Source organism: Mesoplodon mirus, assembly GCF_964341445.2.
Source record: "Mesoplodon mirus genome assembly, chromosome: 20".
Lineage (NCBI taxonomy): Eukaryota > Metazoa > Chordata > Mammalia > Artiodactyla > Ziphiidae > Mesoplodon > Mesoplodon mirus.
The window spans coordinates 34,606,484-34,628,899 of NC_138996.1; the positions used below are offsets into that span (position 1 = coordinate 34,606,484).

Here is a 22,416-nt window from a genome sequence, read left to right on the forward strand (position 1 = left end):
GCTCAATTCCCAAAATTGAGCAGCCTTCAATATATACCTTGCTTAGTTGTTTCTTGAAGACTCTACCGATATTTCAGACTTCTCAAAATCTTAATTTTTGTCCTGGAGAGGTTGTAGTTAAACAAAATCTTGACTAATTTATTTGGAAATATGAGTAAGTCTTTTTTAAAGGAATGACTAACATTTAGTTTCAAGTAAGAATGGATTTTAGAGATCATTAATCTGACAACCTTTGAAGTGGACAATATTAAGAATTCATGACGCTCTAACACAGACATACCTTAAATAACAACTCTAATAATAAATGAACATACTTTGTGGCTAATATTTTTTTGAAGCAACATATACTTCTAGGAAATAGTGTTATTCAGGGGCTTGAAATATTTAGGGTTTATAAGACAGACAAACCGACACACCCACACCCACCACTCCTCCCTCTTAAACCAGCCATCACCACCATCAATGGTATATGGTATAATGACTTAAACATGTAAACAAGTGTCAAATTTTAAAAATCTAAATTAAAAAGGTTCGTTTTGGTTTGTTTTTCTATTTGTTTATCAAGTCAGATTCAAATCAAGGTGTACTTTAGGAGCAAAATTAATAATGTTTTGAAGCAAAACATATCACAGACAAGTCCTACTAAGTTTCAATTTTCCTGAAGAAAAATTAGCTTAACAGCTGGAAAAACAAGTTCATTTGTTTTTATTTTCAAGCAATGTCATTTAGTTGTGACCTAAGAGGAAAGAAAACAGGAAACACTTTTTCTACCTATACTGTTCAGAAATCAAGTTCCTTTATGTGTGGTGGGAAATAATTACCTTTACAGTTACAAGAAAATATATTTCTACTAGATAGCAAGTTTTCCCAGTTATAGAATTTAAAGAAAGAATACTTAGCAGTTAAAAATTATATCCATGATGAGACAAATTATTCATTTTCCCCCCCTTTTGGTAACTTTGAGAAAGACCCACAACTCATAGAAAACTGACAGACCAATAATGGTCAGTTATGGGTGACTAGGGTACCGTTACTACTATAGTATATATCATTATTACGCTAGTTTAAGAATTACTCAAAAGTCCTCGTTTTAGAGCTTCCCTGGTGGCGCAGTGGTGGAGAGTCCGCCTGCCGATGCAGGGGACACGGGTTTGTGCCCCGGTCCGGGAGGATCCCACATGCCGCGGAGCGGCTGGGCCCGTGAGCCATGGCCGCTAAGTCTGCGCGTCCGGAGCCTGTGCTCCGCAACGGGAGAGGCCACAACAGTGAGAGGCCCGCGTACCGCAAAAAAAAAAAAAAGTACTTGTTTTAGCTTTACAAAATTAGTGTGGATTTTTAAAAATAAGTAACGTTTAGTAGCTATATATAAGCTATTAAATTTATAGGGTAATAGTATTTATATAATGTATTCATATAAGATAGTCATCTTACATTGTTTTTAAAATGATAAATTAAGAAATATTAGTATTAAATGTAACTACATACAGAAAAATAATTTAAGGCCCTGTTATGGACTGAAGTGTCTGTCCCTGTCCCCACCCTGCCCCTGACCCACTAATTCATTTTGAAGCCCTAACCCCAAAGGGTCTTTAGGGAGGTAATTCAGGTTAAATGAGGTTATAAAGGTGGGGCTCTAGTCCAACGGGACTGATGTCCTTATAAAAAGAGGAAGAGATGCCCGAGACCTCGCTCTGTGAGCGAGCCCACAGAGAACAGGTCATGTGAGGACACAGCAAGAAGGTGGCCGCCTACAAGCCAGGAAGAGAGGCCTCAAGAGAAACCAACCCTGCTGGCACCTTGATCTTGGACGTCCAGCCTCCAGAACTGGGAGAAAATAAATGTCTGCTGTTTAAGCCACTCAGTCTGTGGTGGCTCGTTACGGCAGCCTGAGGCAACTAACACAGGCCCTAAAACCTGGGCTGAAAAGACAAATCTGCATAAACATAACACAGTAAATAAATCTATTTGCAAATAACCATTTGTCTTACCCAACTGAAAAAAGTACACCAATATTTAAATAGGAATACACACACACACACATACACACACGTAAATTGTACAAAAGAAATCATTAGTCCTTCAAAGCCGAAACACACAATAATTCTCTGTTATTCTCCACACAGACAATAATCTAGGATTATACTCATTCCATCATGTAAACTTATTATACCTCGACAATAACTAGTGATCTGACCAGTGACAAGATACAATAAAATGTCCAGGGCTAATTCTGACTTGCTTAATATATTTAATGAATTAGTCCATCACACATTATAAAAGGGTTGCAAGAGGCGAAGGTGTTGAAAACAACGTACTAGTTTCTGGACATCTGATCACTACTGTGAAGACCTCAACTGCCCCTGCGCAGCCGTGCTCAGGCCTTCCTGCCAGTAGCGGGAACCCCCCCAGGCTCTCACTCCGCCCCACAACCCACACACTGACTGTGCTTTGGGACAGCAGACAGCTCTCGGCGCTCCTGGGCTCCCGCCACCCTTTCCTACTGGAAGGCAGCCTCCCCAGGACCAACGCCTCTTCCAGCGACGCTCTTCACAGCCGCCCAGGGCTTCCTCTCCCAGGAAGCCTCACCGACCCCGCATCTGGAACTGAGTTAACCTCAAGCGCACTCTGCTCACCCGTGTCTCATCACAGTCCAGCGCGATGCCACTATTTACGCAAAACTCTTACTTGAGCACCACTGAGGTCGGCAGCCTCTAGCACGGCCCTCTTTGTAGTCACACCCCTGTACAGTCTCCCCTGGGGTGTGGGCTGGACCCAGTGAACTGTTTCCAACGAAGGGAATATGGCAAAAGCGACGGGGTGTCGCTTCTGAGGTTAGGTTCTGAGAGGACCGTGCTTGTCTCGCGCTCACCCTCCCCTATGCACTGTCACTGTCAATACCTCTCCCTCGTCCCATCCCGCACCTCCCTGATCCATCGCTCGAGGGCGGCAAGCTGTCCTGCTGTGAGGAGCTCTGTGAAGAGGCTCAAGTGTCAAGAAACGAACTCTGCAGCCAACAGCCACAGAGGACCCGAGGCCTGTTGACAGCCGTGTGATGAGCACACCCAGGGGAGCCAGGATGGGACCACGGCCCCGGGGGACACCTTGACTGCAGTCTCAGACCGACCCTGAGCACGAAGCCACCAGCAGAACACATCTGACCCACAGAGACCGTGAGATAATAAACGTTTGTCATTTTATGCCATTAAGGTATGGAATAATATGTTACACCTCAATAGATAACAAATACAGTCATGTTTTATCTCTCCTATTAAATTATAAACTCCTAGAAGACATTACGCCTAGTTGTACCACCTCAGCAGAATGTGTTACATGTTAGAAATCAAACATGAAATCAGCACAGCCTGTGAGGACTTAAAGCACTCTAGGTCAGCCTCTCCAGAGTTCAGCTCTCTGTGCAACTCATTGAAAACACGTGTTCCAAGATGTAGTTGATTATTTAATGACAACAAAATGCATCAGATTTTACAAGACACGTGAAAAGTAACGGGAAAAAGATTCCCCAAAATTAAGTTTATTGTTTCCCTTTCATCTCATCTAACATAAAATTGTAATTCCTAAACAGAATTAAAGTGGATATAAGAGGTGACACACAAGTGTTAACTGAAAATTTATAGTTTATGGCTTTCATAACTCAAGTTTTTATGAAGAGTCTCAAACTAATTCATCTATAAACTATTTTAAGCTTCAAAGAGTAAAATATATATTTCGTTAAATTCAGGGCTCAGCAATCTAGAATTAGAGAAGGAATAATTCAGGAGAGCCGCAATTTTCTGAAACCATAAAAATTTCCTTCATGAAAACCCCAAATTTTGTGTAACCATTTTACATCATTGTTTTCTTATACAAATCTAGAAAACGGTTCCTTAAACAAAATAAGACCTTTTTACAATAGTACTTTTCTGAGACTAATACACGAATGTGAACTATAACTCCCTAAGGAAAGGATATAAAATGCAACATTTTCTAAACCTGTTTGGACATGAAACCCTTTTTTTCCCCAAAGTATCTTGTGGGCTCAGTTATAGAACATGCTATTAGAAAAACGGAATTAAGACTGACTTCTTAAATAAAACATAATGAACTAATTAAAAAGAATACTGTTCAATGACTTCCATTCAACCCTGCAGTGACGTCCAAACCACTAAGCCTAAAATTCGCCGCCTTCCGTGACCGATACTCATGCCAACTTGACGCACTGAACTCACACAGCTCTCCTTCACTCATCTTTTGCTTAAAGACATCAAACTCTTTGCTCGTAACTCCACGTCTTTGCTATTGTTATTTCTTATACCTAGAATTCCCTCCCTTCCCCACACGTGTCGGCCCTGATTCGACATTTCCGACGTCACCTCCTCTTGGCAGTCATCCAGACACCCTGCACATCACTAGTTCTCTTTTCCTTCAACTCCCACGGAGCGTTATCTGTACTTCTCACATCTTATCTCTTTGTACATCATATACGTGTGTTCTTATCTATCCTCTATTGGATAAGGACTCATATCTGCTTTGTAATAAATATTTCTTAAAGGAATGTGGTTACAAGACATAAGCCTTGCTTGCCTTTTACATAATAGCTCCAAATGGTAATGATTTGAGTTCTTACGTCCAATTTTATTAGCCCTTCTGTTTTATCCCTCAGGATCGGCTATCAATTTTTGCCATTATTAATAGATTTACCTGTGGTGGTACCTCTCCTCCACTTCTAAGTTAGCAGTAATGACTTAGTAAATATATATTACATACCAGGCTTTCTATAAACATTATGTCACTGCATCTCACAAAAGCCCTATGAAGGAGATATTATGATTCCTGACTTACAAATAAGGAAATAGACCAAAAGAAATAAATTAACCCGTCTAAGGTTATATGAATCAATATATGCTTGGGAATGCAGCCCAAAGCTAGTGGTAACGTTCATCTAAGACTAAATACTAGTTCAAGAGGGATACTTGTATATTCTGTAAAGAAAAGCTGAAGGAACCTTGAAGAGAGGGGCCCAGCTGATACAGCGTATGAGTGGAAAGGTAAGTACTGTATTTGACACACCAAGTTTGGGACATGCCTTTGAGTCAGTCAGGTGAAGCTCTCTGCTGGGCAACTGTGAATACAGGTCTTGAGTCAGGCAGAGAGGTGCGGATGGGAGAAAGCTTTTTGTGAGTCATCAGCAGTGAAATAAATGGTGGCAACAGCTCTGGATTTAGATGAAGGCCACCATGAAAAACACAGAAAGTGAAATAAATGAAAAAGACCCAAGTCAGACACCAGAAATAACATGAAACAGGAAAGAATAAAGCAGAAGAGGAGGCTAGAAAGGAGACCAGGCGGGAAGCACCAGAAGGGTAGGAGGAAGGTGGAGCCTAGCCAGATGGAAGTCTAGGGGGAGAATTCCGTCTCAGATCATGATGAGTTGACTCAAACCAGCTAGAATTAAACATGCATTTCCTCTGATGCACCAGCCACATTTTGAATGATCACTACCATGTGGGTCAGAGCAGACACAGAACAGCACCACCCTTGCAGCAGGCTCTCATAACCTCGGAGGCCCGGCAGGGCGCTGCAACAAGGCGTCTGCTCAGGTACCACTGCTGCTCAAAGCGGGCAGATCACATGCTAATACACGGTCAATCTGTAGAGACACCTTTGAGAACACAGCCAATTTGGTTAAATTGTGTAGCTTATTGGTGTATCAGTTACCCAATTTTCTAAAATATGAAGTTAAGAGCATTCTCATGATTGGGGACATCAAGAGCTTTTAAGAACTGTGAACTAACTGTGTGCAATAGTCTCCAATAGGAACTTCCCATAGCTTCTACTTTAATTCTTACACAGACTTAGGCACACCCCTTGGTATCCACAGGGGATTGCTTCTAAGACTACCCCAATCCCAACTCCACCCCTTGGATACCAAAATCCACAGATGCTCAAGTCCCTTATAGAAAATGGCCTAGTATTTGCATATAACCCACACATATCCTCCTGTATGTTTTAAATCAACTCTAGATTTCTTATAATAACTGAGACAACACAAATGCTATGTAAATAGTTGTAAGTGCTATGTAAATGCGATGTAAATAGTTGCCAGCATGGCAATTTCAAGTTTTGATTTTGGGAACTTCCTGAAAAAAATTTATTTTAAATATTTTCCATCTGTGGTTGATTGAATCCATGGATGCAGAATCCACAGATCTTTTTTTACGAGATGAGCAAACTGATGCTCTGTAACACCAGGCAGCTTGCAACCATCCTGCTAATAAATGTCAGAATCTGGATTCCAATCTAGGTCTGTCAACCCACAAAACAGAAACTCTGTCCATCGCAGAAAAAGGTTCCATCTAAATAATCATGTGCCCAGATAGATTTTGCCTGAATCCACGGTACCAAAATATGTACTGTAGGAAGCCCTTGAATTTAATCTCTCAGACATATGTAATAACATACATATGAATTAATGAGAAGAAACTTCATTTCCTAAGAAATAATACAGATATTCATTCAAGGAATAGAAACATTCATTCATTTCATCTGTTGTAAAATATAAATATCTTCTCTAGGAACAAAAATTTAAAAGGTCATTATCTTTAAAACTTTTATGTTCAAATATAGGTAGTTTTTTACTTACCTTCTTGAGCAGCAAATGTTTGACTAGCTGAAATGATTTTTGTTAGCTCTGGATTATACCTCGTTCCCTCTGGAAAAATCACAAGATACATCTGTGAAGCCATAAAGAAAATTTGGTTTGTTTTATGTGAGTGTCTTTATTGTTGCTGTTAACTTATCAATGCTAACCCTATTAATCCTAAGAGTATTTCCCATGGTGGGGAAAAAAAATGTCTATTCCATTACCTATGACCTTCATTTCAAGCAGAACCACCAAAATGCACAAATTCAATTAAGTCTTAATATAACATAGACTAGATGTGAAATACAGTCCTACATTCATCTGTAGGTCAGTCATTAAGAATCCAACATTTCTAATTACATGCAAATATTCACTAATTTAAAAACTGGCCACAAATGACTCACACAAAGCCTCAATTCATCAATGAAAGAGGTTTTTATCCCTCTAAGATTCTGCAAAATGACTTTTGAAAAGGTGTACATTTTAGGGCTTCCCTGGTGGTGCAGTGGTTAAGAATCCGCCTGCTGAGGCTTCCCTGGTGGTGCAGTGGTTGAGAGTCTGCCTGCCGATGCAGGGGACACGGGTTCGTGCCCCAGTCTGGGAAGATCCTACATGCCGCGGAGCGGCTAGGCCCATGAGACATGGCCGCTGAGCCTGTGCATCCGGAGCCTGTGCTCCGCAATGGGAGAGGCCACAACAGTGAGAGGCCCGCGTACCGCAATGCACGGGACATGGGTTCAAGCCTTGGTCCGGGAAGACCCCACATGCTGCAGAGCAACTAAGCCCATGCACCACAACTACTGAACCTGCGCTCTAGAGCCCACAAGCAACAACTACTGAGCCTGCGCTCTAAAGCCCACGAGCCACAACTACTGAGACTGTGCACCACAACTACTGAAGCCCATGCGCCTAGAGCCCGTGCTCTGCAACAAGAGAAGCCACCGCGATGAGAAGCTTGCACACCGCAATGAAGAGCAGCCCCTGCTCGCCGCAACTAGAGAAAAACCCACACGTGGCAACGGAGACCCAGAGCAGCCAAAATAAATAAAATAAATAAATAAATTAAAAAAAGAAAACGTGTAAATTTAGACATCAGGGTCCCTAAGTACATCTCATTTGAGGGATGAGATATATAGTTATATACATAACTATATAAATTTCCACAATATAAAAGGTAATAGGGCTTCCCTGGTGGCGCAGTGGTTGAGAGTCCGCCTGCCGATGCAGGGGATACGGGTTCGTGCCCCGGTCCGGGAGGATCCCACATGCCGCAGAGCGGCTGGGCCCGTGAGCCATGGCCGCTGAGCCTGTGCGTCCGGAGCCTGTGCTCCGTAACGGGAGAGGCCACAACAGTGAGAAGCCCGCATACCACAAAAAAAAAAAAAAAAAAAAAAAAAAAAAGTAATAGATGTTCGTATTTCAAAAGGTTCATACAGTATTCTTATTTTATAAGACTCCCTTAATGCATTTTAAATGACTCAATTTACAAGTGGCCTCATAAATTAAAACAATGCAATTATAAATGAAGTTATAAATCAAGCTGGATGTTTACTAAGTAATCAATTAGTCTAAACTTAAGGAGCTCATGAGAGAAAAGTATGCTCATTTTATCCATCCTTACCAGATCCCAGGTAAGACCATCTACCTAGATGTCCAGCACAGAAGTATTCTTTTATCTGAATGATCTATGATTTTCACATAGATCTAAATGAACCTACGTGAAAATCTGAATTTTTTCATTAGATAAACATGATCATTCTCTTCCAAAGTTTCATCTGAAAAGCTGGTATAATGGTGGCTCTGCAATTTTGCATTTTCAGCTTCCATGTAAATGCGGAAGCTTTTTATCCATCCATATATATAATTTTTAGAAGCTACTATCTTTGCCTAACTTAGAAATTAATAGATTGTGTTTGGTTATCCTTTCAGAATGGTCAAAAAATGTAGAAAACTGGGTAAAAAAATTTTTTTAATTAAGAATTCCTTATTATGTTCCAGGAGCCAGAAGGAAAAACCAGAAGAAAAATACTAAAATTAGTTCCCAAAACCACAAATTCCTTCTCATGAGAAAACATGTTAACTTAGTAAAGTTTGTATTCAAAGCCATGAAAGCAATTACTGAAGGTTATTAGCTTTTCACTCAATCATTTATAAATAAAACAATTCATGATTGGAATGGTTAATAAATCATGTGGTATTATTTTCTGTCCCTCAGATGTTTTACTTAAAAAACACTGATGGCTAGCAAGAAAGTAAGAAAGAACTATTCATGCAGGGTTCATTCAAGAAATATTTTTTGTACACCTATTATGTGCCAGGTGCTATATACAGAGTAACAAAACAATATGGTCTTTGGAGACAAGTGAGAAAAAAGTACACTAAACAAAGAAAAATATGTAATTACACACTATGTGACTACGAAGAAAAAGAACAAGGTGATATGAAAGAAAATGACATGAGGGAAACTAGAATGGATGATGGGTCTAAGGCCTAAAGAATGATAAAAGAACAGGTGCTTTCCCCAGCAGACAAGGAGCAAGGCAAGGACGCCCACCCTCACCAGTGCTATTCAAGGCTGCTCGGCAGCAGTAAAAAGAAACAAGCTATTGATACATACAATGACCGGAGGAATCTCCAAAAGATTATGCTAAGTGCAAGAAGCCAAACTCACTCCCAAACAAAGAGTACAAACTGTGTGATTCCATTTATATAAAATTCTCCAAAGTACAAACTAATCCACAGTGACAGAAAGCAGCTCAGTGACTGCCTTGAGATGGAACAGGCACATAGAGGCATGAGGACACTTGTGGGGCCGGTGGACGTGTGCGGTACCTTGATTGGGGCAACGGTTTGTATACAGACACCAAAACTCATCAAATTCTACCCAGTCACCGTCTGCAGCCTACTGCATGTCAATCACACCTCACCAACAGTACTTCAGTGAAAAAGGGAGAGGGAGTCACCAGATAGAAGACGCGCTGTGTGCAGACTCTCAGGTGGGGAAGAGCTGGGCCATCGCAGGACTAAGAGAAAGCCAATGTAACTCCATGTGGAAGTGGAAGAATGGCATGAAACAAAATCAGACCACACAAATCGTATAGATTTTCTAGGCGCAGGATGGGAAGAGGGGCAAGCAGGGAGTGACTGCTGAGAGGTACGGGGCTCCTTTTGGGGGTGATGAAGATGTTCTGGAATTACTTAACGGTGATGGTGACACAGCTTGGCAAATACATGGAAAACCATTGAATTATATGCTTTAGAATGGTGAGTTTCACAGTATGTGAATTACATCTCAATAAACAAATAAACAGGCCAAAGCCCATTACTATCTTCCACAAGTCAGTGAATGGGTTCCAAACTTTAAAAGAAACTAATCGGGCCTCCCTGGTGGCGCAGTGGTTGAGAGTCCGCCTGCCGATGCAGGGGATACGGATTTGTGCCCCGGTCTGGGAGGATCCCATATGCCGCGGAGCGGCTGGGCCCGTGAGCCATGGCCGCTGGGCCTGCGCATCCGGAGCCTGTGCTCCGCAACGGGAGAGGCCACAACAGTGAGAGGCCCGCATACCGCAAAAAGAAAAAAAATAAAAAAATAAAAAAAAATAAAAGAAACTAATCATTACACAGAATAAAAGTTACATTAAAAAAGTAAAATATGACAGTCACACAATGAGTTATTATTAAATTATTAAGGTCACTGGCTAAACAATAAATAAAGTTATTTTGTGGCCATTACGCCACAAAGTAGGTGGTCTTCTATAGGAAGTTGTATTTACAAAGACTGTCCCTAGAGGAAGCACAGAGCAGTATGAATAACTGACTCCAACCCCGGACTCCCCCCTTACAGGCCCCGGGACCCTGGACGACCTCCTCCTCCTCGCTGCACCTTAAGTTTCCTCATCTATGAAATGAAGTGACAGTGGCACCTACGCCCCACTGGGATATTACCACGACAGAAGGTGATAAATCGACGCGCCGCCGGGACCTGCCATGTCCAAGGCCCGGAGCTGCCGTGACCACGGCGTCAGTAATGACCACTGCGGATATTCCCCATGAGGACGTGATTCCTGCAGGCTTCCCGAGCAGCCCTCCCTCTGCAGCGTGATGCCAGGTGCACCACTGCGGCACCCCCGGGCAACCTGCTCATCAGACAACAGGTCTGTCAAGACCTTCGACGTGCTCAGCGGAGGGCAGATCCTCATCGCCGACCTCAGGGGTCATGAGGGTCCTGTGTGGCAAGTGGCCGGGCCCACCCCATGTACGGCAATGTCCTGGCATCCTGCTCCTACGGCCGGAAAGTCATTATCTGGAAAGAGGAAAATGGCACCTGGGAGAAGACGCGTGAGCACACAGGACACGACTCCTCAGTGAACTCTGTGTGCTGGGCCCCCCGTGACTACGGCCTGATCGTAGCCTGTGGGAGCTCGGATGGGGCCATTTCTCTGCTGACTTACACCAGGTCGGGCCAGTGGGAAGTGAAGAAGACCAACAGTGCTCACACTCTTGGCTGCAATGCCGTCAGCTGGGCCCCTGCTGTCGGCCCTGGAAGCCTCATAGACCAGCCATCTGGGCAGGAGCCCAACTACATCAAGAAGTCTGCATTCGCTGTGGCTGTGACAACCTCATCACACTGTGGACGGAGGAGGAGGAGGCCGGCCAGTGGGAGGAAGAGCAGAAGTCGGAAGCGCACAGTGACTGGGTCTGAGACGTGGCCTGGGCCCCCTCCGTCGGCCTGCCCACCAGCATAGCCAGCTGCTCCCAGGACGGTCCAGTGTTCGTCTGGACCCGTGATGGTGCCTCGGGCAGCGCGTGGGCCCCCAAACTCTGCACAAGTTCAGTGGGGTTGTATGGCATGGGAGCCGGCCCATCGCAGCCAACATCCTGGCCGCCTCAGGGGGAGAAAACAGCGTGACCCTGTGGAAGGGGTCGGTCGACGGGCGGTGGGTGTGCACCAGGGATGTCAACAGGGCCAGGGTGCTGTGTCCACGTCAGTCACAGAGGGTCAGCAGGACGAGCAGCGGCCAGACAGGCAGGGCCTGGTCGCCACCTGCTGCCTCCAGGGCTGGCCCTTCCTGGGCCGACCGACCACACAGCTGGGAGGAAGAACGCCCCGCTCCCACAGGGTCACTTTCCCGGGAGTCGTAACAAACGCAACCAGATTTATCATCTGCCTTAACGTGGTTTGACATAGTTTGTAATTCACTGTCCAGCTGAACACACACTTGCTCTGAGGGAAAAATGACAATTAACCTTCAGCTCTATTATTTTAAGATATTTTTGGTCATTTTTATGTACCTTTTAGGTTCAGGCATCATTTGGGGGGTGACTGTTTCCAGAGTAATTAAACTCATATTGCTTCTTTAAAAAAAAACACAAAAAAGAAAAGGTGGTAAATCATATAATCTACTCAATACAGTGCCTGGTGCAAAATAACGTCGCAATTTGCTGTTACAGTGAAAACAGATCTGCTTAGAAATCTGCGATGGTGCATCTGGTGGGAAGAAGAACAACGTGACATGAGTAGCTCATCGCCCTGACCGAGGGGCCCTGCCTTCTCTGCCGCCCGCTTTGTGTGCTGCCCTCTCAATAACTACCTCCAAAGGCCACGAGACAAAGCAGTTCTGCTTCTCTCAGGAAGGAGAGCCCAGGACAACAGAGGTGTTCTCGTCTGATGGCTTCCTCGCTACGGCTTTCACACTGCCGACCAAAAGGCTGCTCCCTTCTTTAGCTCCCCTGGAAACAGAGACGGTGGCAGCAGGGGAAGTGGAGGCACCAGGGCAAGAGAAGGACGGCCACAGCGTCTGACATTTCTGGACCCGCTTCTCAATTAAGGAAAGTGTAAGTGAAACCCCTGCTCAAGGACAGGGAAGCAATGAGGAGGACAGGAGAACACTGACCCACTGTCCCAAACCAATCAAATCATGTACAAGATTTTTGCTACTGTTCATATAACTCTTTTTTTTTTTTTTTTTTTTGCAGTAGGCGGGCCTCTCACCGCTGTGGCCTCTCCCGTTGCGGAGCACAGGCTCCGGACGCGCAGGCTCAGCGGCCATGGCTCACGGGCCCAGCCGCTCCGCAGCATGTGGGATCTTCCCGGACCGGGGCACGAACCCGTGTCCCCTGCATCGGCAGGCGGACTCTCAACCACTGCGCCACCAGGGAAGCCCCATATAACTCTTCTATATCTGCTAAATTTTCATTTGGAAGGAACAGAGAGTCTGTTCTTCTTTAGTGATGACCTTCCACGTAAGAAAAATCTATATTCAAGATGTGATATACCACTTTAAACACACGTACTTTGGCCCCTAACGGAAAATTAGCAGGTTACTTCACATTAACAGTCTATTCGAAAAGAAAAGAGCTATTTAAGAGTTTAAAATATATTCAAATTGTAACCAACTATTGAACTGATGATTTTCTACTAAGAACAGCCTTTTCCCCATGCTTTGGAAAAGTTAATTTACTTTTTAAGTGAACCTCCGTTTCTCACTCCCAAATGAAGACTCAGGGTTGCTGTGAGGATTAAAGGAAATATGTGAAAATATCAAGCCCTGTGTGGCAGGCTCTTAAAACGTACTGTTTCCTTACCTTCTGGTTTTTAAAAATTCTACTAGTTTACTAAAGAGTTCCAAAGCAGGCGCATTTATACAGAAATAATATCTCAGAACGTAGTAAGTTTTGATTAGCTAGACATCGTTTAATTACTTGCTTTCTCTTTAAATAAAAAGCTATTTCATACTGAGATGCACAGAATATAAATAAGATGGTTCCTCTCTGCCTTCTGTCTCCCAAATTAAACCAATCTAGCACAGCATAACTTCTTTACAAAGTTTTCTACATTTATAATCAGAAACATTCAACCCATTAAAAATTCCATTGCACATTTACAGAGGAAAGAATACAAAAATGTGGAGGATACAAAGTATCTATCTCTTTCCTCAAAGAGTGTATTATTTAATTATGCAAGTGCCCTATGTATGATCAGAAAACAGTGATAAAATCACACAGATGCACACGGGCGTGGCAGGCAGAATAACGGCCCCTCCCCCAAATGTCCAGCTCCTAAGGCTCAGAACCTGTGAATAGGGCAGGTTACGGCAAAGGGGGATTTAAGACTACCAGCCACTGGACCTCAGGGTAAGGGCTGATGGTAGAATGCCGGGGGGGGGGGCAATGCAATCACGTGATCACAAGGACAGGAAAGAGGGAGGCAGAAGAGTCAGAACCACAGACACGGCCAGCACGAAGGAGACAGACCAGCCACTGCTGGCTTTGCAGACAGAAAGAAGTCGTGAGCTAGGAGGGCAGGCAACCTCCAGAAACTGGAAAAGGCAAGAAAATGGATTCGCCCTCAGAATCTCCCTAAGGACCTCAGGGCACTGACACCCTGATTTTAGTCCAGTGAGACCCATTTTGAACTGCTGGCCTCCAGAATGATTGAGATAATAAATTAGTGTTATTATTTTTTTGGCTTTATTGAGGTATGATTGACAAATAAAAATTGCATATATTTAAGGTGTACAACGCGATGCCGTACTATACACGTACACCACATAGTTACCGTATTTTTTTATGGTAGGAACACTTAAAATCTACTCTTTCAGCAAATTTCAAGTACGCAATATGTTATTATTAAGTATAGTCACCATACTGTACATTATATCTCCAGAATTTATTCACCTTGTAACTGAATCTCCCCATTTCCCCCAACTCCCAGCCCTGGGAACTGCCATTCTACCCTCTGGTTCTATGAGTTCAGCTTTTTTAGATTCCACATATAAGTGAGACCATGCAGTGTTTGTCTTTCTGTGTCAAGCGTATTTCACTTAGCATAATGCCCTTGAGGTTCATCCATGTTGTTGCAAAGAACAGGATTTCCTTCTTTTTTAAGGCTGAAAAAATCCCATTTTGTGTGTGTGTGTGTGTCTGTGTACACCACATTTTCTTTATCTATTCATCTGTCAATGTACACTTAGGTTGTTTCCATATCTTGGCTGCTGTGAATGAACATGGGAATGAAGATGTCTCCTCAAGATAGTAATTTTATTTTTTTGGATATATACCAAGGAGTGGAATTGGTCGATCATACGGTAGTTCCTTTTTTAATCTTTTGAGGTACCTCCATTCTGTTTTCCGTAATGGCTGTACCACTATGGAATTCTTATATTCCCACCAACATTGGCTAACTTTTCTATATCCTTACAAACACTTTCATCTTCTGACTTTTTGATAATAGCCATCCTAACAGGTGTGAGGTGATATCTCACTGTGGTTGTGACTGGCATTTTCCTGATGATAAGTAATGCTGAGCACCTTTCATGCACCTGTTGGCTATTTGTATGTCTTCTTTGGAGAAATGTCTTTTCAAGTCCCTTGCCCACTTTCAATTGAGTTATTTGTTTTTTTGCTAGTGAGCTGCACGAGTTCCTCAAATATTTTGGAAATTAACACCTTATTGGATAGGATATGTGGTTTGCAAGTATTCTCTCCCATTCCATAGGCTGCTTTTTCATTTTGTTGATTATTTCCTTTGCTGCGCAGAAACTTTTTAGTTTGATGTAGTCCCATTCGTTTACCTTTGTTTTTGTTACCTGTGTTTTTGCTGTTATATCCAATATTTGTGTTATTTCAAGCTGGTAAGTTTGTGGTACTTTGTTACAGCAGCAATAGGAAAATACAATAAGCATAATTTTCAAACTTGTTATTTAATCCTATCTACCAAATTAAGTAATTAATAACAAATTTAACATATAAGGAAACTAAAGCTTAGAGAAGTTAAGTGATGTACAAAGTAACAAAGTTTAAATGGCAGATCTGGAATTTAAACTCAAATCTGATTTCAAAGCCAATACTCTTATGCACTAGGTTGGCCTCACATTTGAAAAGGAACTTGAGTTAAATTTGGGAAGAAACAAAGCACAAGATTCCATATTTGTGCTCTAAACTGCATGGCTCCAATGCTGACTAAGTGACTTCTATAGATGAAGTAGTCATTTTTATCATAAATGTTTCATTTGCACCCCCAACTGATAAGTACCTTATAAAAATATTGTCTCAGCAATATTTATTGAGAAGATGTATTTCTTAGTAATTTATAATTCAGAGATATTTTTGGAAACAAAATTCTGCAGTCTCTCAAATAATACTAGTAGTGAATAATACGAACTGATTTAATGATTAACCATAGATTTCTGTGAGGAAAATTAAGCCATATGGAAGTTGACTTGATAAATATATTCCATCCTATCAATTATGTGATTAACTTTCAGAAACAAAAGAGTATAATGAAGAGTCTGAGATTATGTATCTGTTTCATAGCCTTTAATATTAAAAAATGAAGGGCTTCCCTGGTGGCGCAGTGGTTGAGAGTCCGCCTGCCAATGCAGGGGACACGGGTTCGTGCCCTGGTCCGGGAGGATCCCACATGCTGCGGAGTGGCTGGGCCCGTGAGCCATGGCCGCTGAGACTGCGCGTCCGGAGCCTGTGCTCCGCAACGGGAGAGACCACAACAGTGAGAGGCCCGTGTACCGCAAAAAAAAAAAAAAAAATGAAGATTCATCCAGATTCTAAGAAACCGGCCTCAGACCTATAGTGACCTGAAGTGACCGTGGCTCACAGCACTGCCTCACGAGCCTGCCATTCAGCACCACTGCATGAACATCGAAACACTAGACTCTTGCCCTTGAAAAACAGAAAAGTTCTCCGGTAGCCCAAGATTAGGTTATTTGAACTGACTTTCCTACTGAAAACAACTTAAAAAGCTGGATATAACATCATCTTAACAGTATCCAAGAGCTGACAAGATGGTAAGACCAAAATTAAAGCAAACACAGTAAAGCAGAAGTAAGCCTAGAAAAGAACGTTCGTTCTAAGAGATTTGAAAGGTGAGGGGAATCGAAATGGAAGGCCACAGACCTTCTGCTGGAAACAGTGAGAGTGAACCAGAAATGGAGGGAGCACCAAAGGCTTCACTCCTGGTATAAAAGTAAAGCAGGCAATCCAGGCCTCACGTGGACTTGCCACCTTGGTTGCGTCGCCTGGGTGGTCCAGTTAGCCTCAAGCTCAGCACTTGGTTTGGGTGGGCCCAGATGAGAGGAGCCTCAAGGGGCCCAGCTAAAACAAATGCCACTGTTCTCCGGGGGAAGGCGCTTTCATCTTACTCTTGAGCTGATTTCTGCAAATAATTTTCCAGATACAATCAAGAGCAGACAAAGATCACCAAGCACACAAGGCAAGAAGGCACCATGAGCAGGAAGAGAAGAAGCGGACGGACGGTGGAGAGAGGGGGCAACTGGGCGGGGAGGAGGAGGGGAGAGGGGATGAGAAAAGAAAGAAGAAAAGAACTGGTAACCGTGAGCTATGTTTCTGAGCACCAGGACAGAAAACCATGCCATGCGCTGGGGAATAAAGCTCAGGCAGTCACTGGAATCATGTTGCTCTGTCCTCGGAGAGGGCCAGGGAAAAGCCACAGGGCAGCGATCAGCATTCTTCAAAGAGAACGTTGAGATTTCTTCCGGGGGGAGCAAGGTTTTATAAATAACATTTACACTCAATGATTCTTCATTTGTAGATATTCATACTTCTCCTGACTTTTCAAATAACTCAACAGATACAAGAAATCCAAATTTATACTGACAGAAAACAGCTGTTCTAAAACTCCATGTGACTGAAGAAGCGGAGTTAGAGGAGCTCTGAAGTGGCTGAAGCGTAAGGTTACGAGCGCAGTTCTGTTTTCTATTTATAGACTGAAGACAGCGAATGTTCTTGTCATTCCTCTTTAAGGTCAATACTGACAGCTACCAGCAAAGGATTGAATCCCCTGCCGCAATCTTTCTGGTGGCCAAAAATAACTGCTTACCTATAGAGGGTTTTTGTTGCCTCGAAAACTCTGAATTATTTATTACACACAGGATACTATATTTTCAAAACAATTCTTAAATGCTAATTTAATGTTTAAATTAAAAAATGAGAGTTGATAAGAAAAATAATGAAAATGAGCGTAATCTTACTGGAGTTCCTGCATTGATGTAGCTCTGCAGCTTTTTTCTCATTTCCTTTTCATTGAATTTGGCACTTCTCTTTACATAGATCCCTCCATGCTGCCACATAAAAAAAGAAAAAAAAGAAAAAAAAAGAGGGGAAAAAAGTATTTACTATTAAAATATCCAATGGCCAGTCATCAAAAGGGTTAACTTTATTCCCAAAAAGTGAAGAATAAAATTACATTTTAGGAATTAAATTATATTTAATACATTCATATGTTAGCACCTAGAGAACACTAGCTGAAAATTCTCCTATGTTTTCAATACAATTCAAATAAAACTGTGTGTGACATTTTACTGGAAAATACATGAATATTTAGTTCTGCTGGCAGTTAAAAATGCTTTCTTTATTAAAAATACATTTTTTAAAATAAAAAATTCAATCAGATGGATCTTAGCTCTCAATTTCTCCAATGACTTATTATGGAATAACTAAAAATTCTCCTTTCAACAAACACTATCTTTTGAAATTTTAGAAACTGACTCTGCTACATATTTATGTCACACTGTTGTTGACTGAATTCTGTTCTCTCCCCGAGATTCTTATGTGACTGTATTTGGAGATGGGGCTTTTAGGAAAATAAATGAGGTCATAAGAGTGGGCCCTGATCCAATAGGAATGGAGCCTTGTAAGGAGAGATTAGGACACAGACAAGTGCATGCAAAGGAGAGACACAGGGAGAAGGCAGCTGTCTACAAGCCAAAGAAAGAGACCTCAAGAGAAACCAACCCTGCTGACACCTTGATCTTGGACTTCCAGCCTCCAGAACTGTGAGCAAATAAATTTCTGTTGTTTAAGCCACACAGTGTGATACTTTATTATGAGAGCCCTAGCAGGCTAATACAGGCACCTTCATAAAAATTAAGGTAGCCTTAATTAAACCTCATAAGTGCACTTCATTGAAACGTTGCATCAGGTCAGCTATTTTTTTGTACTCCTTTATACTAATTTGAACGCATCTGTAAAATTAACCGACTGGATGAATTTGATTTTGTCTTAATCCAGAATATGAGTAAAAGGAAATAAAGAGAAGCAAGGAGGGGATAGGATAAAGAGGAGAGGAAGGGTGGTCTTAGATTCTGGTCATGGTTCCTTCCACATATGAACTGGCTTGCCTGAGTACAGAGAAGAAACTCAAAGTGCTCGACAGAATGTATGTCACCATTTACCCAAACTGAGAGGACTGATGAGAATAAATTCATTCTTCACTAACTCTTTAGAATTAAAGCCAAAGAATGCATATATTGCAGTGTGAAACTTTCCCAAGCTTTCAATGACATGACGTCTATTCTTCACATACTATTTCCTCCCTGTCATTTAATTTGCTTATTAAAGTCTATTTTTTTTTTTTAGAGAGAACTAGGAGCATCTTTTGTTCTTTTTTTAAAATATATAAATTTATTTATTTATTTTTGGCTGTGTTGGATCTTCATTGCTGCACGCAGGCTTTCTCTAGTTGCGGTGAGCGGGGGCTACTCTTCATTGCGGTGTGCGGGCTTCTCACTGCAGTGCCTTCTCTTGTTGCGGAGCACAGGCTCTAGGCGCACAGGCTTCAGTAGTTGTGGCACGCGGGCTCAGTAGTTGTGGCACACGGGCTTAGTTGCTCCGCGGCATGTGGGATCTTCCCAGACCAGAGATCGAACCCATGTCCCCTGCACTGGCAGGAGGATTCCCAACCACTGCACCACCAGGGAAGTCCCTTAAAGTCTATTTTAATTAAAAAACATCTGAGTTCTTTCCCAGATATATGGAAGCTACAGAAGTGAAGATCAGGTATCTTTCCTTAGGAACTCCCTGATTAGTGAGGAAGCAAAATATGTATATGTGTGTGATATAAAGAGAATTGATAAGTGTTATAATAAAGATAGCCAGAAACAAAAGCAGAGTGGAGGAAAGACAGTACTGAGTGGAGGTCAATCACAGCTGTCATACATATCTCTAGTTATACTCACAGGGCTTAAATGAGCAAAAGCTCGCTATTGCCCTTTTTATTTATTTATTTTTTAATTTAACCCAACAGTAAGGTTCCCAAAACACCTGCTTTTGGTTGGGATGAGGGAGTAAAGAGATCTCTGTTCTGAATTCTACAGTTAATCTGCACCTTATAATGTTCACAAGCTGGCAGTTTGGAAATATTTCGTTTTCTGAATGTCTATATATTAATATGCATTTTTCTACACATATAAAATACTTAGTATTTTATAAATACAATAATTATAAGAAATATAAAACTGGAGAGTCTGTTTCATCGTATTTTGCTTGTAAATAACTATTTTTGAATAGCATTATTTCTGTTTCATACAAACTGTAAAAAGCAAATCCTTTTAAAATAAAATTTTACTTTGTGGCATAAAGCCCACTACTTATTAATCTATTCCCGTTCATACATGCACCCAGTAGTTTAAAATACTTTTCATCAAAATATATATGGATTTTATTTCCCTTTAAAAGACTCAGGAAAAGAGGAAAGGAGACGGGCAGTAAGTACACTAACCTCCAACACCACAGGGACACTGATCATGGGACTTGGGGCAGCACGGATGGGTGGTACTACTGTCTTGTGTCTAGCGGATGACTTTCAGATTTATATATTTTCAGAGCTCACCATAACTTTAGCTTTTCTTCTTTAATCGATTATTAAAGTCTTATTAACAAGTCTGTCTTCCATACACATTTCATTCTTAATATTTCAAAAATTACATATCAAGTAATTTATTCAGAAAAGGCATAGAAAAATGCTAGTAATCCCCTTCTGAATATCAAAGAGCCTATTATATAGTTCCATGACCTGATGGTTATTATGTAATTTTAAAGGATTTGCATAAAATAACATATATTGAATATTTATTATGTACCTGACACTCATGCTAGGCACTTTACATATATAGCTATTTTTTTATATCCTACAGATAATTACTTTTTAGTTTCTTAAGGTAAGTGTCCATCAAGTTCTAGGTCTTTACATTTTTCTATTTGTTTGGTTTTTGTACATTTGCATTTTTTTCCATTTAATTTAACAATCTGTGTAACCATATATATATATATAAACACACACCATTAAAAATGTCAGACAAAATCATGTTAATTTAGAATAAACTATTAAACCCATAAAAATAAACCAAAAAAAACTCATACATTCATATTAAATGTATGTTAAATTTTAAAATCTAAAGTTTTCATAAGCTACATATATATAAAGAAAGAAGCATGGGAAAGTTACCTGAGAAAAATAACACCCATACAATGGAAGCCATTTGAGCCCATCTTTCAGCACATAGCGCACGTGTCCGAGAGCATTCTGCCTGATGGCCAAAATATCAGCAACTATCCAGTCAACTGCAAAGACAGAATCAATTAGTGCATAAGTGACCCTGGGTGAACTCCAGCATCCCCTCCAGAAAACACAAAATGCCTCTTCACAAGACTGTATGAGGATATGCTTTGAAAAATATTAGGGTTAGAATTTTTAAATTACTTTAAAACAACCCCAGACATTTGCAAAATATAAATTCTGTGGAGTTTTTTAGATTTGTTTTTTGTTTTTTTGTTTTTACAGTTCTTGAAAAGCTTCTCGTCTCAGGGATAAAATGCAAAAGTCACAAACCATCAGAGTAATCCAAAAGCAGCACGAACAAAATAAAATAGGCTTCTCTCATTCCTGACATCTAGAAAACATGAAATTATAAGCAAAAAAATGGCTAAGTGAAACTGTCATGTGCAAGTAACTATTCTGTATACACCAATATGTGCAACAAGAGGCAAGGACACTTTATCCTGACCAATGACGTTCAGGACACAATAGTAGGTTCTAATGGAATTCAAAACAAAGATCTCTCAAAGCTTACAACTATGTTGGGCACATATGTGTTCTTTACATAATCAAAGGACATGTAGCCAGGCTGCTAATAACTCTAATTCCATAGATATGTTATGACTAAAAGTTCAAAAACAACAAAAAGAAGAAGGCACGAGTGAGGTGCCAACAAAAAACTCAAAAAACCTATAGGAAGAAATAGGTTGTTAACTGATCTTTCAAGCAGAGCAAATTCCGAACAGAAGTAGCCCTTCCTTGGGACTAGCCTTCCTACCAAAGCGAAGAACCGGAGACCAGCAAACTGTACAGAAGATGGCAAACACAAGAGATGATTTAAAGAGATCAAGAGGAAATAAAATGAAGTTAAGGCAGCAAATGGTGAAGGGTCTGGAGGACCCGAGAGATCTGGATTTGAAAATAAATGGCTGCAAACTACCTTATTTCTTCATAAGAATGAAAATGATAAAAATGAAATGTGAGGGAGACTTTTCTCCTATCTACAGATGAATTGGAAGATGGGATACTTGAAAAAAAATTAACAAGAATCTGTGAAAGGATTCAGTCCTAGGATCACAAGTGTATTCAGGTCCAGGGAAATGAAAACAAAAGGAGCAAATTCGAGAGGAAAAAAATTTTTTTTAAATAAAAACCCTGTAGGAGATAAAAACCAAGAAAATAATGGAGTAACAATAAAATTTCAACCAAAAGGGATAGTTTTCCACAGGATTACAGGAAGATTAACTCTTAGCTGTGTGAAATTCTTTAGGCAATGCACCACACTGGACAGAATATCCTAAAGAAGTATATTAGCCAAGTTAAATGTTAAAAATTATCCTTTTGGAAAAATGTTTTATCAATTATTATAAATCTTTCTTCTTAATCTTTTTTATCATTCATAATTAACTCTTTCTTGATGATTTAA

General features: G+C 41.1%; 1 protein-coding gene and 1 pseudogene across 3 annotated transcripts in view; one reads left to right on the forward strand and one right to left on the reverse strand.

The window, feature by feature from the left end:
• AGPAT5 (1-acylglycerol-3-phosphate O-acyltransferase 5) overlaps positions 1 to 22,416 on the reverse strand; it is a 60,722-nt gene that overhangs the window by 16,080 nt on the left and 22,226 nt on the right. Inside the window, exons 3-5 of one of the 2 annotated variants that reach the window (XM_082608556.1) lie at positions 20,901 to 21,016; positions 17,647 to 17,736; positions 6,641 to 6,731 (exon numbers count right to left, since the gene is read on the reverse strand). In XM_082608556.1, the coding sequence (XP_082464682.1) occupies positions 6,641 to 6,731; positions 17,647 to 17,736; positions 20,901 to 21,016 (297 nt within the window). The remainder of the gene's footprint in view (positions 1 to 6,640; positions 6,732 to 17,646; positions 17,737 to 20,900; positions 21,017 to 22,416) is intronic. The other variant, XM_082608557.1, reaches the window with a different exon arrangement.
• On the forward strand, positions 10,742 to 12,033 carry LOC309795876 (protein SEC13 homolog; annotated as a pseudogene). The gene has a single exon. The product of its transcript is annotated as a protein SEC13 homolog (transcript).